An 18,574-nucleotide genomic window follows, 5' to 3' on the forward strand; every position below is an offset into this window, starting at 1 on the left:
CAGTGCTTGAAGTACGTAGACGACTACGAACGGGTAAGGACAGTAGTGGCCGACAAGCAGCCCTTTAAAGGCGTCGAAAACTATTTTGCGGATTCTCTGCTGTACCAGGACCCCGACGAGCCACCAGCAGAAGAACTGGAGAGTGGCATACACTTGCCGGTGTGCTCGTCGTACGTCGCCAAGACGCAGCCGATCGGGTCATCGCAAGCTGTGTTCGTCGTGCCGGCCCGAAATAGTTATCGAAAAGATATTATTTTCGGTCGGATCGATCATCCCCTGCGCATGCTATGGGATGAATCTGGGGACGAGGATCCAGCGCCCCAGTTTTCGCAATACAGTCAAGTTGCGAAGCGCATGATGAGCGACATGGGGTATGACCTCACTCGCTTGGAGGGCTTAGATTACGGCCGAGGGCGCAAGACGATCATCCGACCCGCCTATGTGCCCAAAGAGAAGCCCTCAAATTACTTCAACAGGACTAGGAGAGGCTTGGGCTATTCCTCTTCCTCGTCAGATTTATGTTTCTACGTTAACGAAGATTCCGACTATGCATGTTCGGGTGATCAATCGTAAGCAACCTCGGCTTGGGACTCGGACGTCAGCGTGAGGGATCTGTTCGATAGCCTTACAGTCAACATGGCTATGATAGACCCTGCCAAAATGGTGGAGGACGAACAACTTCCGCTCTATGACGAGACATGGGATCGCCATGTTAACGCCCAGTGGAACAGTCGCTTCGAGCAACGCGAACCGCCAACCGAAGACGAAGTTCTCCAAGTGAACATGGGTACCGAGGCGAATACCAAACCCATATTCATCAGCGGCAGTCTGCCTCCACAGGAAAAAGAAGACCTCATCGCCCTCATACGGGAATACATTGACGTCTTCACCTGGAATTACGAGGACATGCCTGGTCTGGATCCGCGGGTCGCCACGCATCGCCTCAACATCAGCCCTGACGCCAAGCTAGTCAAACAACAGCCGAGGCGGTTTCGCCCCTAAATCATAGAGGTGATCGAAGCTGAGGTCAAGAAGCTGATCGAATCCGGTTTCATCAGAGAAGAGCAACACCCCGACTGGGTGGCGAACATTGTTCCGGTCTTAAAGAAGAACGGGAAGATTCGCATCTGCATCGACTTTAGGAACCTCAACGCCGCATGCCCTAAAGACGAATTTCCTCTGCCCATCACGGATGTCATCATTGACAATACATGTGGATTCGAGAGGATGTCCTTCATGGATGGCTTCTCGGGGTACAATCAAATCAAAATGCACCCCGAGGACGAGAAGCACACTGCATTCAGAACTCCCATGGGGGTGTACTGCTACACCGTTATGCCATTCGGACTCAAGAACACTGGCGCAACCTACCAGCGCGCCATGAGCATGATCTTTCGAGATCATCTGCGAAAGACGGTCGAATGCTACGTCGACGACCTGGTCGTGAAAAGTCGCCGTAAGGAGGATCACCTCCAAGACTTGAAGACGATGTTTGAACTCATGAGGACTCATCAACTCAAGATGAATCCTACTAAGTCATTCTTGGGGATGTCCAGCGGTAAATTCCTTGGTTTCGTCGTCACGACGAAAGGAATCCGGATCGATCCAGACAAGGTGCGAGCTATTCAAGAGCTTCAGCCGCCCCGAAATCTTAAAGAGCTAAGAGGCCTTCAAGGATGACTGGCTTATATCCGAAGATTCATCGCGAATCTCTCGGGCAAATGTCAACCCTTCTCTAAGCTGATGAAAAAAGGTACTTCCTTCGTCTGGGATGAGCCATGCCAGAAGGCCTTTGAAGAGATCAAAGCTTATCTCTCAAACCCGCCTGTCCTTGCGGCACCAATCTCAGGGAGACCATTCCTCATATATATACAGGCCATGGAACATTCTCTAGGCGCCCTCTTGGCACAAAATGACGATGCAGGCCACGAGCAAGGCATCTACTACCTGAGCAGAACCTTGCAGGGCGTCGAACAACGGTACCCAATGGTCGAGAAGGAATGCGAAGATCTGCCAGATGAACCTCCCGAAGCCAATGTGACTTCGTCACCAGAGGTATGGCAGATGTTCTTCGACGGCGCGTCTCGAGCAGGCGCGAGCGGCTCTATCTCTGCAGGAGTGGGGGTGGTCCTCACCTCTCCGCGTGGCCATGTGTTACCCCGGGCATTTTCCTTGACGGAACCATGCACCAACAATGTAGCTGAGTACAACGCATTGCTCATAGGGCTCGAGTTGGCCAAAGAGCTAGGGATCAAGCATCTGGAGGCTTACGGTGATTCTCAACTCATCGTTAAGCAAATGACCGGCGAGTATGAAGTCAAGAACGACGATCTCATCCCACTCCACAAAGCGGCTATCAGACTAGCAGAGTCACTCGAGAGTTTCCGCATCGAGCACGTGCTCCGTTCAAAGAACACCCATGCTATCAGACTAGCAGAGTCACTCGAGAGTTTCCGCATCGAGCACGTGCTCCGTTCAAAGAACACCCATGTGGATGCTCTCGCATCCTTGGCGGCTAACTTGGCCCAGCCTTTGGGGACGACCCAACGGGTTACTGTCGCCAGCCGAAAACTCTTTCGACTAAAAGACGTCCTAGAGGCGAACGCTACACATCAAACATCAGATCAGCCTGATCAGGAAGACTGGCATCTCCCGATCATCGATTATGTTATGTACGGCATATTGCCCGAAGACGCGAAGGAACAGGAGTCTATCCGACGGCGTGCCTCGCGGTTCTACTACGACTCAACCACTAAAACGCTGTATCAGAGGTCATACGACGGCTTGTTACTTCGTTGTCTTTCAAAGGCAGAGGCGCAAGAGACCCTACGCGAAGCATATGACGGCGCGTGCGGGGCTCATCAGCCTGGACCCAAACTTTGGGATCGCCTGCGGAGGATAGGCTATTTTTGGCCTGGGATGGTTACTGACGCGGTCGCTTATGCGAAACGCTGCTACGAATGCCAAATCCACGCCAACTACATGCACCAGCCTCCAGAGGATCTGCATCCGACGAGTCGAAGCGTGGGGGATGGATATAGTCGGGCCAATATCTCCACCATCGGCGAAAGGCCATCGCTTCATCCTCGCGATCACCGATTACTTCTCTAAATGGGCCGAAGCTATCCCCTTAAGAGAAGTCAAGACTAATGACGTGATCAAATTCATCAAGCACCATGTCATATACCGATACGGCGTACCCTGGCGTATCATTCATGATAACGGCACGCAATTCGTTAGCCATGCCTTCACCAGGTTCTGCGACAAATTCCGAATACAGAACCTCTCTTCCACGGCCTACAACCCTTCAGTGAATGGTTCGGCCGAGGCCTTCAACAAAACAATTATCAAGATCTTGACCAAGCTGACTTCCACTAGCAAACGCGATTGGAACGAAAAGCTAGGCGAGAGCCTGTGGGCATATCGCACGACGGTTCGCACACCGACCGGCACCACGCCCTACTCATTGGTATACGGCTGTGAAGCCGTATTGCCACTAGAGATTCAGATTCCATCCCTCAGCGTCGCCCTAGCGACAGGGATGACGACTGAGGAAAATCACCAACTTCGACTCGCAGAGCTCGAAGCATTGGATGACAAGCGACTGGAAGCTCAGCAGCACATTGAGTTTTATCAAGCTCGGATGGCCAAGAGCTTCGACAAGAAAGTCAAGCGCCGAGCCTTCAAAGAGGGAGAGCTCGTGCTCTCCGTTCGCCGACCAATGATCCTCACTTTCAAGAAGAAGGGGAAATTCCAGTCCAAATGGGAAGGACCGTTCGTAGTAGAAACAGTCTACTCGAACGGCGCCTATCGCCTCGTCAAGCCGAATGGCGATAAGATCATGATGCCCATCAACGGCAAGTATCTGAAGAAGTACTACCCCTAGTTCTCCTTTGCCAAACTCCCATGAGTGCACGAGTTTAAACTGGCCCTCACGCCCTCCAAATGGTATAAGAGGTAAAACTATTCCTATGCTTCAATTTCTTGAGGCAGCTTACCAGTACAGGCGAACCGCTCAGTACAAGCGGGTCGTTCAGATCAGGCGAATCGTTCAGATCAAGCGGATTGCTCAGATCAGGCGAATCGCCCATATCAAGAAAACCTATCAGACTAGGCGAAATTCACTTTACCAGCTAAACACCCTGTCTTGGCGAATCTCTCAAAACAGGCGAGAATAGCATCTCAGATGGGCGGCATCAAACGCCCACTTGGTCAAACCTTCAGATAGTTAGGACCAGAGCCAAAATCACTCGCTAATCCTCTTCTAAAGGATGGTGGGTCCTCAAAGTCGTTCCAATCATGACAATCCCTGTCACGTTAACATTAAACCTCTGACAAAATCACTTGCTAATCCTCTTCTAAAGGATGGTGGGTCCTCAAAGTCGTTCCAATCACGACAGTTCCTGTCACGTTAACATTAAACCTCTGACACAATCCGCTTACCAATCCTCTTCAGAAGGATGGTAGGTCCCCCCAGTTGCTCCAATCGCGACAAGACCCCATCAAGTTAATGATCACCTCTGATGATTGGCGCTGTTATTCCTACGAATAGCATAGCCTAAGCAATAGCCTACCACGCGACGTGCTATTACTCCTGTCAATAGTCACACTCCTACGTCCCTGAACTATTTGACCTATTCCAGATATTCTAACATTCCTTTAGAATGACTGATGGGTAGAGTCTACCACGTGATGGCTCCTACCACAATCGATTGTCGCATTCCCAAATGACGACAATTATTGAAGGCGGTTCGGCAAACGACCTGTCTGTCGGTTCCCCAGGCAACAACTCGCCGAGAGGCGAGTCGAAGTTGAGTTTTTCAGTTGGCCGCAGAAGCGAACGATTGTTCTTCGCTGCAAACCAAGTGTTACTCTCTTGATCCCATTCGAGCTGCAACACGAAGATCGGAGTTAACCCGATCCCACGTTGTGAGCAACAGAGAACAGAACAAGAGCCTAAAACGACTAAGTCCAAAACAGAATAGTCAGAGGCTCGCCAAGTTCAACTCAAATGCCAAACAGCGCAGATAAAGAAAGAGAAAACTGTGCATGCAAAGCAAGAACAAGCAAGAACAAGAAAAGAGCCACAACGGGCCACAATTTACATAAGTTTTCAGTTTAGTTGTGATGCCCCGAAGGCACCAACTAAGTTAACAAAACAAAAAAGGAGGGGGGGGGCTCAGACAGCATTGAGCCATTACTAAGGAATTTCAGCAGGCCTAAAAGAACCAATCTTAGCCCTTGACCGCGCACGATCCGCCGCACGCCGCATCTCGCCTTCTTCCTTTTTGCTCTACATGCCGCCTGGCCCTAATGTTCCCCGCCTCGCTGGTCTTCTATCCTCTTCGGCCGAAGAAGTTGGAGGCACCCTCCTTCTCAACCGCTCCGGCGGCCTCACCGAGTCTTCCTCGCCTCACACCCACGCTACCCGCAGCCTTGGCTCGCGCGAAGAAAAAGCCAGCATACTCGAAAGAACAGCCCTGTCCAGGTAAGCATCCATCCGGTCCAGTACCGCTTTGGCTGCACGCTTCACCGCCCAGCACGTGACAGCTGCGGCCTCTTATTGCGGAATCGCTTCGCTCGCGCCTCAGATGCTCGCAGCAGGAAAGAATACAGTGAGAAGGCGGCGATGGGACGATCAGAGGCATCGTCGAATAGGCCAGCTCCTCGTAGGCGGTACACTCCACCCTCACGCGCTCAAGGACTCTTGCTCTGCATTCGCCGTAAGTAAGCGCAGGCAATCACCCGCCATGGCGGACCGCTCATTTAAAAAAAAAAAAAAACCCCGCCTTATTTCACCTTAATTCGCTAATATTTTAAATCCCCACAAGCAGAAGCGCATCGTAATAAATCGCCGTCGCCCACGCATGAGCCGAAGATGGCGATCCCCCCCCCCCCTATCACCAATCCCACTAACTCTGCGTAGGGCACGAACGCGAGTCGAGTCACGGGGTCCGGAGCAGAAAACCCCTGGCACGAGCTCACAGGCAGAAGCAGCTCGAGAGCGTCGCACAGGCGACAACGGTGGCAGAAGAGCCGACACCCTCAGAATCGCTGTGGTCGGAAGCAGAGGCCATGGAGCAGAGGAAGTTACTGCGGCGGTTTTCTCCTAGCGGATTTTTCTCGAAGCAGTAAGAACTCTGCTGAAGAGAGGCAAGTACTAATACATGTTCGAAAAGAACTCAACGGCCGAGATTTGTTACTCCAAGCGATCAAGCGGTCCAGATATTCTGTGACGCTTCGAACTCAACGCCAATAAAGGCCATTCCTCTCGAGACCCCAAACCGACCGATCGGATTGGGCACGAGAGGCGAAGCGTTCGGTCGCTTCACCATTAATGAGCATTAATGCACCCGCAGAGTCTTAGTTGGCAAGCACTTGGACCCGCCGACGGACGCATGGCACGAACTTCGCCCACAGTTGGATTTCTGACTGTTAGACAAACTCACCACAATTCAAAGTTCCGCCTGTAGTGTAAACTCGCCATCATACGGGTTTCGCCTACAGCTCAAATTCGCCATCAATTGAGTTTGGTTTTCAACTCAAACTCACCACCATATGGGTTTTGCCTGCAGCATAAACTCGCCAGCAGTTGAGTTTGGCCATCTACCCGAACTTCGCCAGCAGTTGAGTTCAGCCTCCAAGCGAAACTCGTCGCGATCGAGTCTCGCCTGCTGACGAACTCGTCGATCAATTGAGTTTCGCCGGTAATGTGGACTCGTCAGGAGCCGAGCTTCGCCATCTTAGGGAACTCGCCGTCACCTTTGCTTTGCCAACGGGGTAAACTCATCGGGATAGAGTTTGGCCCTTAAGGTAAACTCGTCATCATAAAGGAAACTTTGCCTGCAGTACGAGATTGTCGACCATTACAGAGCAAAACACTGAGGGGCGGTGACACAATGAGCAAACACAAGCCTCATTGGATGCTTCTAGACAGTACATTTGAACAAAGTTATGGTCTTTTTGCAACTGCGAAAGTCATAATATTACGTTCAAAAAGAAGCAAAACACGCACCCAGTTTTTTTTAAGACAATACATTTGAACAAAGTTATGATTTCATAAACAAACGAGTCATAAGCAAAATGTCTTAATACAATCATAAGATCGAGGCCTCAGTCGAACACGCTGAAAGTGGAGAGCTCCTCTTTGGCTGCCGCCACCTTTCTCGCGTGGTCTTCCCGGGCCTTGTCTTCAGCAGCCTTCCGAATCCGAGCTTAACCTGGCGACAGCGTCTGCCTGACGTAAGGCTAGGAGGCGTCGAGTTTCCGCCTCAGCGTTCTTACTGACCTTCACAACGTCAGACTGGAGCCCCTTCGAGTTCGCCTCCGCCTGCCCCAGTTCGGCCCTCAGTCGAGCTACAGTGCGATTGAGGTCGATAATTTGCTCCTCCTAGGGAAAATTGCAAAGAAGAGAATAAAGAAAATTGACTTGTATTCCTTTGATTCTGATTACAACTTGATTACAAAAGAAAGGAGAATGAAATTGGTTCTTCCTCTTTGTTTAAAACTGGGTTCTTCACGGTGGCGATGGAGTGCCTCCCTTGAGTGCTCGCGTCGAGTTTGCTCTCCGTTGACGATCCGCACGTCTTGATTCACTGGAACGACGTCTTCTCCTCACGATTTGACGTTGTGGAGAACTTACATGGCAAGTTTGAGAACTCTGAACGAGTTTAGAAGAACTCTGTAAAAGAGTTGATTTGAACCGAAAATCGGTTAATAAGCCAAGGCTGAAAAAGCACTTGTTGCAGATCTCCCAAGCTCTAGAAAATGCTCCAAGGATCTCCTCTGCTGCCCAGTTCTCAGATCCGAAAATGCCTAGCCTCTTACAGTTCTTGGAACTAGAAAATCTCCAACCGAAAGGAACCCCTAACTCAGTTGAGTTTACCCTATTTATAGGGAATTAAGGGGCATAACCGCCCCCTTAATTCTCTCCATAATGGGGTGTAACCGCCCCCAAATCGTGGGAAACGGTTTTAGAACCGTTCAACTCATGTTGAATGAGTCAAACGCCCACGTTGGCGTTCAGGACCCTAACCTCACGTCTTAGGATTGAGACGCGAGGTTGGGTGTTGGCTGAACACCAATGAACGCGAGGGTCACTCGCGTTTTGGCTTGTTGTAACGCGAGTTTCGACCCTGGCGTTTTGATGTTGTAACGCGGGTTCAACCTTGGCGTTTTGATGTTGAAACGCGGGGTTCGACCCTGGCGTTTTAATGTTGTGTTTTTGATGTTGTAACGCGGGGTTCGACCCTGGCGTTTTGATGTTGTAACGCGGGTTTCGACCTTGGCGTTTTACTATTGTAACGCGGGTTTCGACCTTGGCGTTTTACTATTGATACACGGGGAGGACCTCCGCGTCTTGCCTTTGTCATAGCGTTGCAAAGATCATTGTCTTGTAATCTTCGTCTTGGCTCCTTAAGAATATGAGAGTCGTCAGATTGTAACTCCCGATGTTGATTGTGAAGGCTGTTGAAGTAGAGCTTCCATCAGTTGTCGTGAAGGTCGTCAGATTGTAACCTTCAGCCATCTACGTGAAAGTCTTCAAATTGTAGCCTTCTGGAAGTCGTCAGATTGTAACTTCCATCATCAGTGTTTGATGGGGGATAAGCTATATATTGTGATTTTTAGACAGCCTACAGAACCCCCTCCAAAGTTTTCGAAAGTTCGCGGTTGACTGGGACGAATTTTCGGAATACTTTGGATCTCAACTCTGATCTTGGAGCTGTTGATTCCTTGTTGTAAAGGAGTCGTTCTCTGCACTCGCTTCGAAGGCATCTTGGTTGAAGGAATTTGTCACATAGGGCCTGTGTGAAGGTATGTGCCATAATCCTGCTTCTGGAATGTTGGGGGTGGACCCTGCATTTTGAACTTGAGACGCGGACGTGACCTCGGCGTTCAGTTTTTTCATCGCGTGTCTGACCTCAGCATTTTGACTTGAAACGCGACTATGACTTTGGCGTTATCGTCTTTGCATCGCGGGTCTGACCTTAGCATTTTGACTTGAAACGGGACTATGACTTTGGCGTTATCGTCTTTGCATCGCGGGTCTGACCTCGGCATTGTGGTTTTTGCGACGCGGGTCTGACCTTGGCGTTCTGACTTAAAACGTGGCTATGACCTTGGCGTTATCATTTTTGCGACGCTGGTCTGACCTTGGCGTTTCGATGTGAGACGCGGAGGTGACTTTCATGCATTTTTGACTAAATCTTTGAGACTTGTCTTCAGCTTATTCATTTCAAGTCTTGGCTCACGTCCATTAAGCTGGTGGGCCTGAAAACCTGCATAGGATTTTTGGCAAACCCTCAGCCATCAACGGATTTGATAAGCCTTTACCGACTACCGTTTGAATCGGGCTAGCATGTGGATTGTCTAAGTCCGTTCCACATGTAACGTTGTGATAAGAGAATGAACTCTCTTAGACTTGATGCTATGATTTTGAATACATAGACTTTTGTCCTTTATACGGTGAAAGACTAACCGGCAATGCGTGTTAGGCGTAGGCTTATCCCTACTTAGGATTTGGGATAAAGTTCCCCATGCGTGTAAGGCATGGATTTGGGCGTTATTAATAACGACCCGCTACGATGTTGAATACGTAGACTTTGTTACTATTTCTTCCTGTGTTATATTTTCACTTGAAACACTGAAAGAAAATTAGAAGTGCCAGAGGTGTAGTATTAACTTGGCATGAATTCCAGAAATTAGAGTGAAATTCAGAAATTTTCTTCACTATCACTAGGATAATTTCAGAAAATCTTTAATCCGTTGGGGATTTCATAATGAAAACTTGCTATTCTTGTTGAAAAAGGATTAACAAGTTCATTGGGGGGTTTGACTGTTAGAGGTTTGATGTTAACCTAACAGTATTTTATGGACCTATCGCTCAATTGAAAAGAGTCGATAAGTTGATTGTGTCGTCAGAGGTGTGATATTAACTTGACGGAAAAGATATTGCGATCAGGGCAATTTTGTGGACTTATCGCTCTATTGGGGAGAGTCGATAAGTGGATTTGGTCGTCAGAGGTGTGATATTAACGTGACAGGAATGTGTTGCGATTGGAGCAACTTTGTGGACTTATCATCCTATTAAAAAGGATTGATAAGCGAATTGTCAGAAGAGGTATGGTGTTAACATGACAAGAGAATGTTGCGATTGGAGCAACTTTGTGGACTTATCATCCTATTGACGAGGATTGATAAGCGGATTTGTCAGAGGTATGATTTTTAGACAGCCTACACCCACCCAGAAATTGGCGGTAGACTCCAAATCTGCTATTTCTCTGGAACGGGTCTCCTACTCCAGGGCTTCCTGACGCCTGACATGAGCCAGGCAAGACTCCATGTTGGCTTCCGGACCTTCCCGTAGCAAGGTCTCTAACTCTATCATGAGTGACTCCAAGAGACGGAGTTCATGCATGCAACGGGTAGCGAGCCGATTTTCGCCCGATCGCCGTAAATCAGCCACGCGATCAAGGAGAGACTGCCTGAAGCTGTCAAAGCTACCCATGCCAAGGTCGACAAGGGAAATCACCTGTCTCACAGTGCTCTCAAACTCTTCGATGCGTGCCTGCCAGGACAAGGACTCAGAGGGAGCAGGCTCTTGGCCCGGAGCGAGCGCCACGATGGGAGGAATTTCGAGGCAGGGCTCAGCTCCCGGCTGGGGAGCAGGGTCTGAGGCGGCAGAGGTCGCAGGACCTTTGGATTCGTCGTCTGAAATCAGGATAGGCTCGGCCGTATGCTCCTTGGCAGCCGGCGCCTCCCCTCGATCTGCAAAACACAACGACAACACAGAGAGGAGTCAAGGGGAGAATACCTGTTCAGCCCACGCGAGAGTCTAAACGAAAAGATACCTTCGGCCGCGGCAGCCTCAGCAACGCCTGAAGAAGACGGTTCTTTCCTTTTCTTAGAAGCGATCCTCTTCACCTTCGGCGCCATCGGGGGTATGAGGAAGGAGAAATTTGGGTTAACTCTGGGGAAGACAATGAGAAGGCTGTAGATCCTCCTGATAGGGAGTAAGGGTGTTAAATACCCTAAGAACCCTAGGCGGTTACTCAACACTTGATTAGACCGTTCAAGGCTAAAACAGTTGAAGGGTAAGGCCGAACAAATCGGATCTTACCTGGACGGCCAAGATCCAACGGTTTTTCTTAAGCACGATCTTCAAATACGGCCCGAATCAGGCGCGAGGGACGAAGAGCCCCACTACGCCGCATTCAATACGCTCGGCTGACGTAAGCACGAACCAATGCATGGCCCACCAAAAGCGGAGCCTATCTGATGGCGAATTCACCGCCGAGATTGCCGCGAGTCAAAGCTGATTGCACTTCTGGAACTAGAGTCAATTCCAAATCCGCCTGCAGACGAAATCCGCTCGCAGAGGAGACAAGCTTACGACCGAAATACGCCGACGGCTGAAGACCGCCCCTCACAACTAACACTTTAGCTAACGCATGTTAAAAGAGAAATGGAGCATGCACAGGAGTAATAGTAACCAAAAACAAAAGGATAATTTCATTCATAGAAAGAAATCCTAGTACAACTGGCAATCAAAGACAAAAGGGACAAATTACAAGGCTTTCAACCGCAGTTCCGCCTCACGAATCTCCCTAGCATGACGAAACTCTAGCCTCCTCAGGATCTCTTGGCGAAGATCCTCCTCAGTGCGTGAGGCCAAGTCTTGGACGGTCTCTTTGATCTCCCTATAGGCTCGATCCTTTTCCTCAACGGAATTAGCCGTCAGTGTCCGATGGGATTCAATGATCTCCAATTCCTTGGCTGCCTGTTCACGAGCCTTCTCTTGAACGGCCAATGAGGCTTGCACCTTAGCTATAACTTGCTTCAGATGCTCTACCTCCGAAGTCAAGCGAGAAACGCGGTTATTGGCCTTTTGTTGCTCGAGGGCCATTCGTTCATCCTCAGCCTTGGCCTGCTCCAACTCTGCTGACAATCTTGCCTCTAGTGACATGGTCTCGTTCAGACGGCGATCGCGTTCTTCCATTGCTGCTCGGACCTCGCTGGATGCAAGATCCACAAGAGTGGAACTCTTCGCGCGAAGAGCAAGTAACCGTTGAACAGCTTCCTTCACTTCCTCCTTACGCTGGAAGTAGGGCTTCGATGTAGTATGGCCAAGCCTCTTGATTAAGAAGCACACGATGTAGTCGAGATCCTCTTCAAAACTCTCGAAGGGACAACTCTCCTCCAAAGCGAGCTTGATGCAGCCGGCTAGATTGTCTTGGAAATCAGCCAAGGATCGTGTCGCACTCCTTTTTCGCTCGCGCTCCAAGGGATAGAGGGCAGCCTCCTCCACCATGGAGGAAATCACGGTTGAAGTACCTGTGGTCATAACCGTAGAAGTCGGGATTGGCGCCGCCCAAGCCGGTGTGACCAATGACGCCCTCGGAGCAGCGGGTGGTCACTTGCAGAGTAGAAGCCTCCCTTTGAAGCGGAGACTCTCGCGCTGATGGACGATCCCCAGCCGACGCTTCCGCAGGAGCAGGAGATCTCTCTATTTGGCCAGGCGCATCCTCATGAGCCAACACCTCTTCCTCACTGGATAACATCTCATGAACCGAGACGTCGTCATCCTCCTCAGATTCGCCCGTCTCCCCAGACGAGCGACTCGCCCAAGAGGGAGGATCCTCTTTGCAAACGACTTCAGGGGCAGGATCAGCTGCGAATGCATGAAGAGGGTTAACATAGGACCCTCGAAAGGGACCTTATCGACAGTTGGGTACGGAAGGATGAGTAATGCTAAAACCTACGCTTACCTGAGCCTGTGGGCCCCTCTTCATTCCCAGCCTCCTCATCTTCGTCAGAAGGAATGGAGATCACTTTCTCAACCGCATCTGCATAGGCCCAATACAAGTGTCAAAAGGTGTAAGGTCAATGTTGCGATCAAGGGTACTGTTGCAAAGATTACCTCCTGATATGGACACAAAAGCCGCTGGAACTCCCGTCTGTGGCCTCACGCCAGATTGCGAGGGAGTGTCCTTCGAAGTCGCCGGAGCCGCCCTCGATGCGGCAGGAGAGGTAGACTGAACAACTCCAGCCCCAGAGGCATCATCATCCTGACCCTCCGCCGCTCTAACGGCCTCCATAGTTTCCTCGTGACGAGTCTTCTTAGCCGTTTCCGCTCTGGAACTCCCGCTGTCGCTTGGAGAGCAGCGAACTACTCGGAGATAGGAGAGGCATTCCCATTCGCCCCGCTATCGCGCTCCGGGCTCGCTCTAGCCTCTCGCCCGCCCGGGTTAACTCATCAGCTTCTCCCCGCTCATTTTGGGGGTCCAACGAAGGACCAGGAGAAGGAACTCGGGCCTCGGGCACTTCAGACTCACCTGTACCCACGTCGCTACCCTCAGCGTCCTCAGCTGGGTCCTCCAGAAGCTATTCCTTAGCAGTTTGGCGACCCCTCCGTCTCGAAGAACGAAGAGGCCTTACGGGAGGGCGCCCCTATTCCGCCAAACACGAACCCTGGAACCAGAAACCAGAGGGATTAGCACTGGTGCCCTGATACCACCGACAGTACAGGAGCGTGTGGTGCAAATCACGATCCTTCGCGGGTAACTCAAAACGAGCCTGGGTGCCACCAGCATGGGTCCAGAACCATCCCCGAGCTCCATCCACCAGTCCTCCTTCGAAGTGTAGACGGGGATTGGCGTTGCCCACGTACAATTGGTCGTACCCGAACTGACGGGCAAACCTGCAGGGGATATACGGCTCAAGATAGCACACAGAACCTATGCGTAGAATGTGATACCCCGGCCGAATATTCACCAACCATTGAAAAGCGCCACGTGAGAGAGCTGTGTGGTGGTCCGCCGTCGGCACGTCCCTAAGAGACTCGCCGTATCTTCCTCCGCTGAAGTAGGGGAAGAAGCGACGAAAATTGTAGTGGACAAAGTGGGAGAGCGTCTTCCGCGCATCGGGAATGTCTTTACACTTCCAAGAGCACCTCTCCAAATGCTTAAGGAACGGAACGAACCTGTCTCCTGGAAGAGTCGCGGGAGCGCTAATCAAACACTCACAGTGGTAAACAAACCACGCCATTAAGTAAGTGTACGGCAGTCCCACTCTGGGATTGGGGGTCCTAATGACTTCCCCTTCCCCTTCGTCGACAGTCGACACACGGCAGAACTGGGCTGTCAGCGTGCGGAGTCCTCGATGGATACACGCTATCGTCGCCGACACCAAAGAATAGGACTTCCCGTGGGCTAAGCAAACCGCAGGATACACCACCTCCACCGAGAGCACCTCGAAGGAATGAGTGGGGACCACGCACCTCTTCAGCCACAACATGAGGTACCCCGCGAACAGGGCCTTCCCAGAAATAGGGGACATGGCCTGGTGGTGAAACGAATGGAAGACCGTTCCAGACTTGAACCCGCCCTCGTCATGATCAAGAGCTATAGTGGCTTCCTCTTCAGCCATCCTCCTTTCCACTTCAGCCTGGTCGCACCCGCCTAGAGGAAGAGTGGGATTCCCTTTGACGTCGTTCCCAGGGAACAGATAGTCAGCCCAATTCTTGTGACTGATTCCCGGAGTCCTCTTCTTCTTCCCCTTGTGATCCCTAGACCCCAAGGAGCTGAGGCAGATGTGATAATGGCAGAGCAACTCCCACAGAGTTTCCACTGCCAAGGGAGAACAGTCGGAAAGCTGGTCGATCTCATCTTGGTCTGGGATGTACTCCTCGTAAGGAAAGTCCCCCAGAGGCAGCCCTGACACGTCATACATCTCGTGAGGGGACATACCAAGTTCACCGTTGGGGGTGAAGAAGGTGCCGCTTTCCGCACAGTACAGTTCCAGGATGTTGTGGAACTGAGAGGCATTAATCCTCAAACCATGTCGAGTGGTTTGAATGGCCGCATACAGGTCCGAATTCCTGAGGTCGGAATTCTTAGCCAGGATGCAATCGGTGATCTTGGACCACCAAGTATCGCTGCCCGGTGCAGAATATACCCACCCCGGGGCTCTGAAGTCCTTTGGGGGAAAACTCCCACCTGCTCGAAAGAAGCGGTGACGAAAGGTCTCCGCTACCGCCGTCGACTCCCCCGCAGGCGGCTCATTGGACAGTAGGCCACGGCGCAGACCCGTCACGCGCTTACATGATCCCTCCACCCCATATCCTGCCGTGGAGCCTGTAAAGACACCACAGGTGACCCTGTCCTGAGTGGGGGTCAAGTCCCAGTTCATCACTCGAGGGACCGCAAAAGACCGTAGCCCGACGATCGAGAACCCCCTCAGCATGTCGGGAAGGTAATAGTGAGTCCCCTCCACTGTACGCAACCATCTGCTCTCCTTGAGCAGCAGAGCGGAAGGATCGGTGATAGAATCGCCAAACAAAAACTGAGGCTTCGGCAGCTCCGCCCTGTCCTCGTCTGTCAACACCGCGTCAGTAGTCAACTCCCGCAGCGTTAAGTGGTACCCATCGGTGACTCTCCTTGTCGAGCCAACCGACTTATCGGCGGAGAACACGGGCACCTGACCCAAGGAAGGAAATCGGGGAGGCGCTGGATTACCTGCACCTCCGGCGAAGCCGGTAGCCACGCCCTTCGGGAGGGCTTGGTCGGAAAAGGTCGCTGCAAAACAAAGTCAAGAAAAATCAGGAGGCAGATGCAGATCCGCCTGTCAAGGAGCGAAATTCGCCCGACATGATGAGACCCGCTTGCATAAGCCACGTTCGCCTTTACTAGACGAAAGTCGAACTCGCCTGTCAGAAGACGAGTTCACCTTCGCCTAATAGAGACCAATCTCGCCTATAAAGGCTGGAATCGCCCAACGCGGATGAAGGTAAAATCCGCCTGAAAAGGGGCAGTTTTACCAAAATCACGGGGACTGCCTAACCCACCAAGGCAAAATGAGCAGCACTCATCTTCCTGGCACGACAGCGGTGACCAACACGAGAACGTTAAAGCAAACTTTTTCAACTTACCCGAGCGCGCCTCAGGCACATTGGCGGTCACACCGGCGGCTAGGCGATCAGAGTAGCGTCCGGGACCCTTTCTCCTCACTTTACACCTCTTGGATTTCGACGCCATTGAAACGAAGCGGGAATTCTTTTTCTTTTGGGAGGTTCTCACACACAGTAACTTTCAAAAAGAGGAGAAGGACGAAACCTATTTAAAGGCGAAAGGGCTTGTGTGGCCCTGATGGCACTTGCAAAACAAGACACTCGCGTTCAAGAGACGTGGCCATGATCGAAATCGACGGCCCAGATTGTCCTTCACAACTCGTTCTACAGTTGCGAAAGAGCCATTGAAAAGGGGAACGGGCCGGTCAAAGCCCGTGACCCGAACCAAAACCCACGACTTGATCTAACGGCCTGGTTTGAAAACCACGGCCACGATGCGTCGTGGGGCGAAACACACGAAGCTGACATCATGTTGTCAAGTCACGATCACCACGACCCGACGAGACCGCGCCGCCTTAGCTGGGAAGCACGAAGCCCTATCGGCAGACACGTGGCTCATCTCCCATCAGATTTGGTTCCGCCCCAAAAAGGAGGGGTCTCGCCTACGAATACTTGGCCTGACCCCACGAGTCGCACAAAATTTGGCTTCCAAAGATTAATTTTGCCTTGACGATTCATTCGCCCTTGAAGGTAAAATTACAAACGAAGCCAATAGAATGACCTCGCTTAAACGGTTAAACCCACGCCTCAGACGGCTAAGGGTTAGAGCATAAATCTTAGCACTAAGCCTAAGAGAAACTGCTCAACAACTCATCATACTGAGGGGAATAGGATGGCTAGCCCGGTTCAAACGGTGATCGGTAAAGGCACATCAAACCCGTTGATAGCTGAGGGTTTGCTAAAAATCCTAAAAGAAACCCAAAGGCGCTTGCTTCGCCAAAATTTTCTTCATTCAAAGTATTCCAGACCACACGCGAGCCGGTTTAGGTCTGAAAACTTTGAAGGGGGTCTTGTAGACGGTAAAAAATACCTCCATGGGCTTACAAGAAATTCGCCTATGAGAAGAACTCGCACGCTCAGTTCTCTAGCACGGGCCTAAACCGCGTAGACGTCAAATGTACTAGATTCTAGGTTCGCCTAACGATCGGCTCGCCTGCACGAGTTGAGATCGATTAGGATAGCGGAAATTCGCCTTTCACGCAACTCGCCTGCCCGAGTCCAAAGTTGAATTCACCTGCAAACCTCAAGGTCGCCCGTATCCGCTACCCCAATCCGCTACCCCAAGTGCTGAGATGGGCCTTCCTATCTCTCTCGACCCGAAGGGAGAGGGCACAGTACTCCAAGACCGTCAAGCGGCCGCTCACAGCACGCACAGTACGAAGGACTGGACAAGTGTCGAGTCGACCTGAATAGTCATAAATGCGACTCGCCTCGGTTGTCTGGGTCAGGAGACGGATCCGCCAGCATTCGGCGAACTGTCCAAACCCACTCGAGTGCCAGGAACATGCTTTCCCGCCTCTCTTGGCCTGAAGAGAGAAGACACGGTACTCCAGGCCCGCCGGATAGCCGCCTATAGTACAAGTGGGCAGACAGGTGTCAAAGCAGCATGCACCCTCATAAATGCGGCTCACCTCAGTTGTCCAAGCGAGAGGACGAGAGCCGTCGGCGCTCGGTGTTTGGTCAGATCCCCGCAAGCATCTGACAGCCGTTGTCACGCATACGAGGAGGGGCTTTCCCACTCTTACGTAACGTGATGCAGAGCGCAGCTCTTCGAATGACCGCTGGCGATACGAGTAGACAACAGGACATCTCCGAACAATGTATGCTCATATCCCATAATTCAAGGAGTAGTCAAGCTGTCCTTCTTCCATTTAAAGAGCCTCTTCCAGCAAGCTTAAGGGGAGAGGTCGAAAAACTCAGAAAAAGAGGGGAGACCAAGCTGTTCGCATAATCCTTGCATTACAGCACCACTGCCTGGTTCTGAGCTTCGATCGCCGGCGAACTAAGCAGACCCGAACTCCATCGACTCGAGCTTCTACTGTGCAACGATCTTCTCTTTCCCAAAACCGCCTCACCCCTCACGATGCCGATCTTCTTCCTCCTCGCGACAATATCCACGTCCCTTGCCCTAATCTTTGCCTCTCTCTCGACGTCGGTGATCATATCAAGGAGGCGGAGGAGGAGGAGATCCGTCGGATTCTTCCATCCGTACACCAACGACGGCGGCGGAGGGGAGAGGGTCCTTTGGTGCGCGGTTAGGGCAGTTCAAGAGGAGGATCCCGATCTCGAGGTCTCGGTTTTCACCGGAGACGATGCCACGCCAGAGAGCTTGTCTTCTCGAGCCCTCGATCGATTCGGCGTCCAGCTTCTTCGCCCTCCGATGGTAATTCGATCTTCGCGTTTTTTTTAAATGTCTTTTTTTTTTTGGCAGATTCAGATCTCACAAGTTCTAGTTTGTTCAGTTTTACAGGAAAGCTAGAATTTTAGGTAGAAGTCTATGAAGTAGTTTGTAATTTTCATATAATTCCTAATCTAATTTTCATTTGAATATTCTTTACCTATATATTGTAAAAATGGCATACTTTTGACATATTTATTTTCAGGGTAAATTACAATAAACCCCAGGAACTTTCAGTGTTTAGTCGTAAACCCCTGTGAACTTCCAAA

General features: G+C 51.1%; 1 protein-coding gene across 1 annotated transcript; it reads right to left on the reverse strand.

Moving 5' to 3' along the window:
- LOC109847992 (plectin-like) lies at window positions 11,567-13,097 on the reverse strand. The gene is made up of 4 exons (XM_020417241.1): window positions 12,920-13,097; window positions 12,768-12,845; window positions 12,386-12,670; window positions 11,567-12,333 (listed from the first exon to the last, which is right to left on the reverse strand). Exons 1-4 carry the CDS (start codon window positions 13,095-13,097, stop codon window positions 11,567-11,569), a joined length of 1,308 nt encoding a protein of 435 aa, XP_020272830.1.

Source organism: Asparagus officinalis, chromosome 7, assembly GCF_001876935.1.
Source record: "Asparagus officinalis chromosome 7, Aspof.V1, whole genome shotgun sequence".
Classification (NCBI taxonomy): domain Eukaryota; kingdom Viridiplantae; phylum Streptophyta; class Magnoliopsida; order Asparagales; family Asparagaceae; genus Asparagus; species Asparagus officinalis.

Excerpts from the sequence above, each read along its gene's own strand:
- LOC109847992 (XM_020417241.1), bottom strand. The coding sequence starts at position 13,097 with ATGGAGGCCGTTAGAGCGGCGGAGGGTCAGGATGATGATGCCTCTGGG. Across the intron at positions 12,671-12,767 it reads AGAGGGGCCCACAGGCTCAG|CTGATCCTGCCCCTGAAGTC; the intron begins GTAAGCGTAGGT and ends ATGCATTCGCAG. Across the intron at positions 12,334-12,385 it reads CTGCTCCGAGGGCGTCATTG|GTACTTCAACCGTGATTTCC; the intron begins GTCACACCGGCT and ends TTATGACCACAG.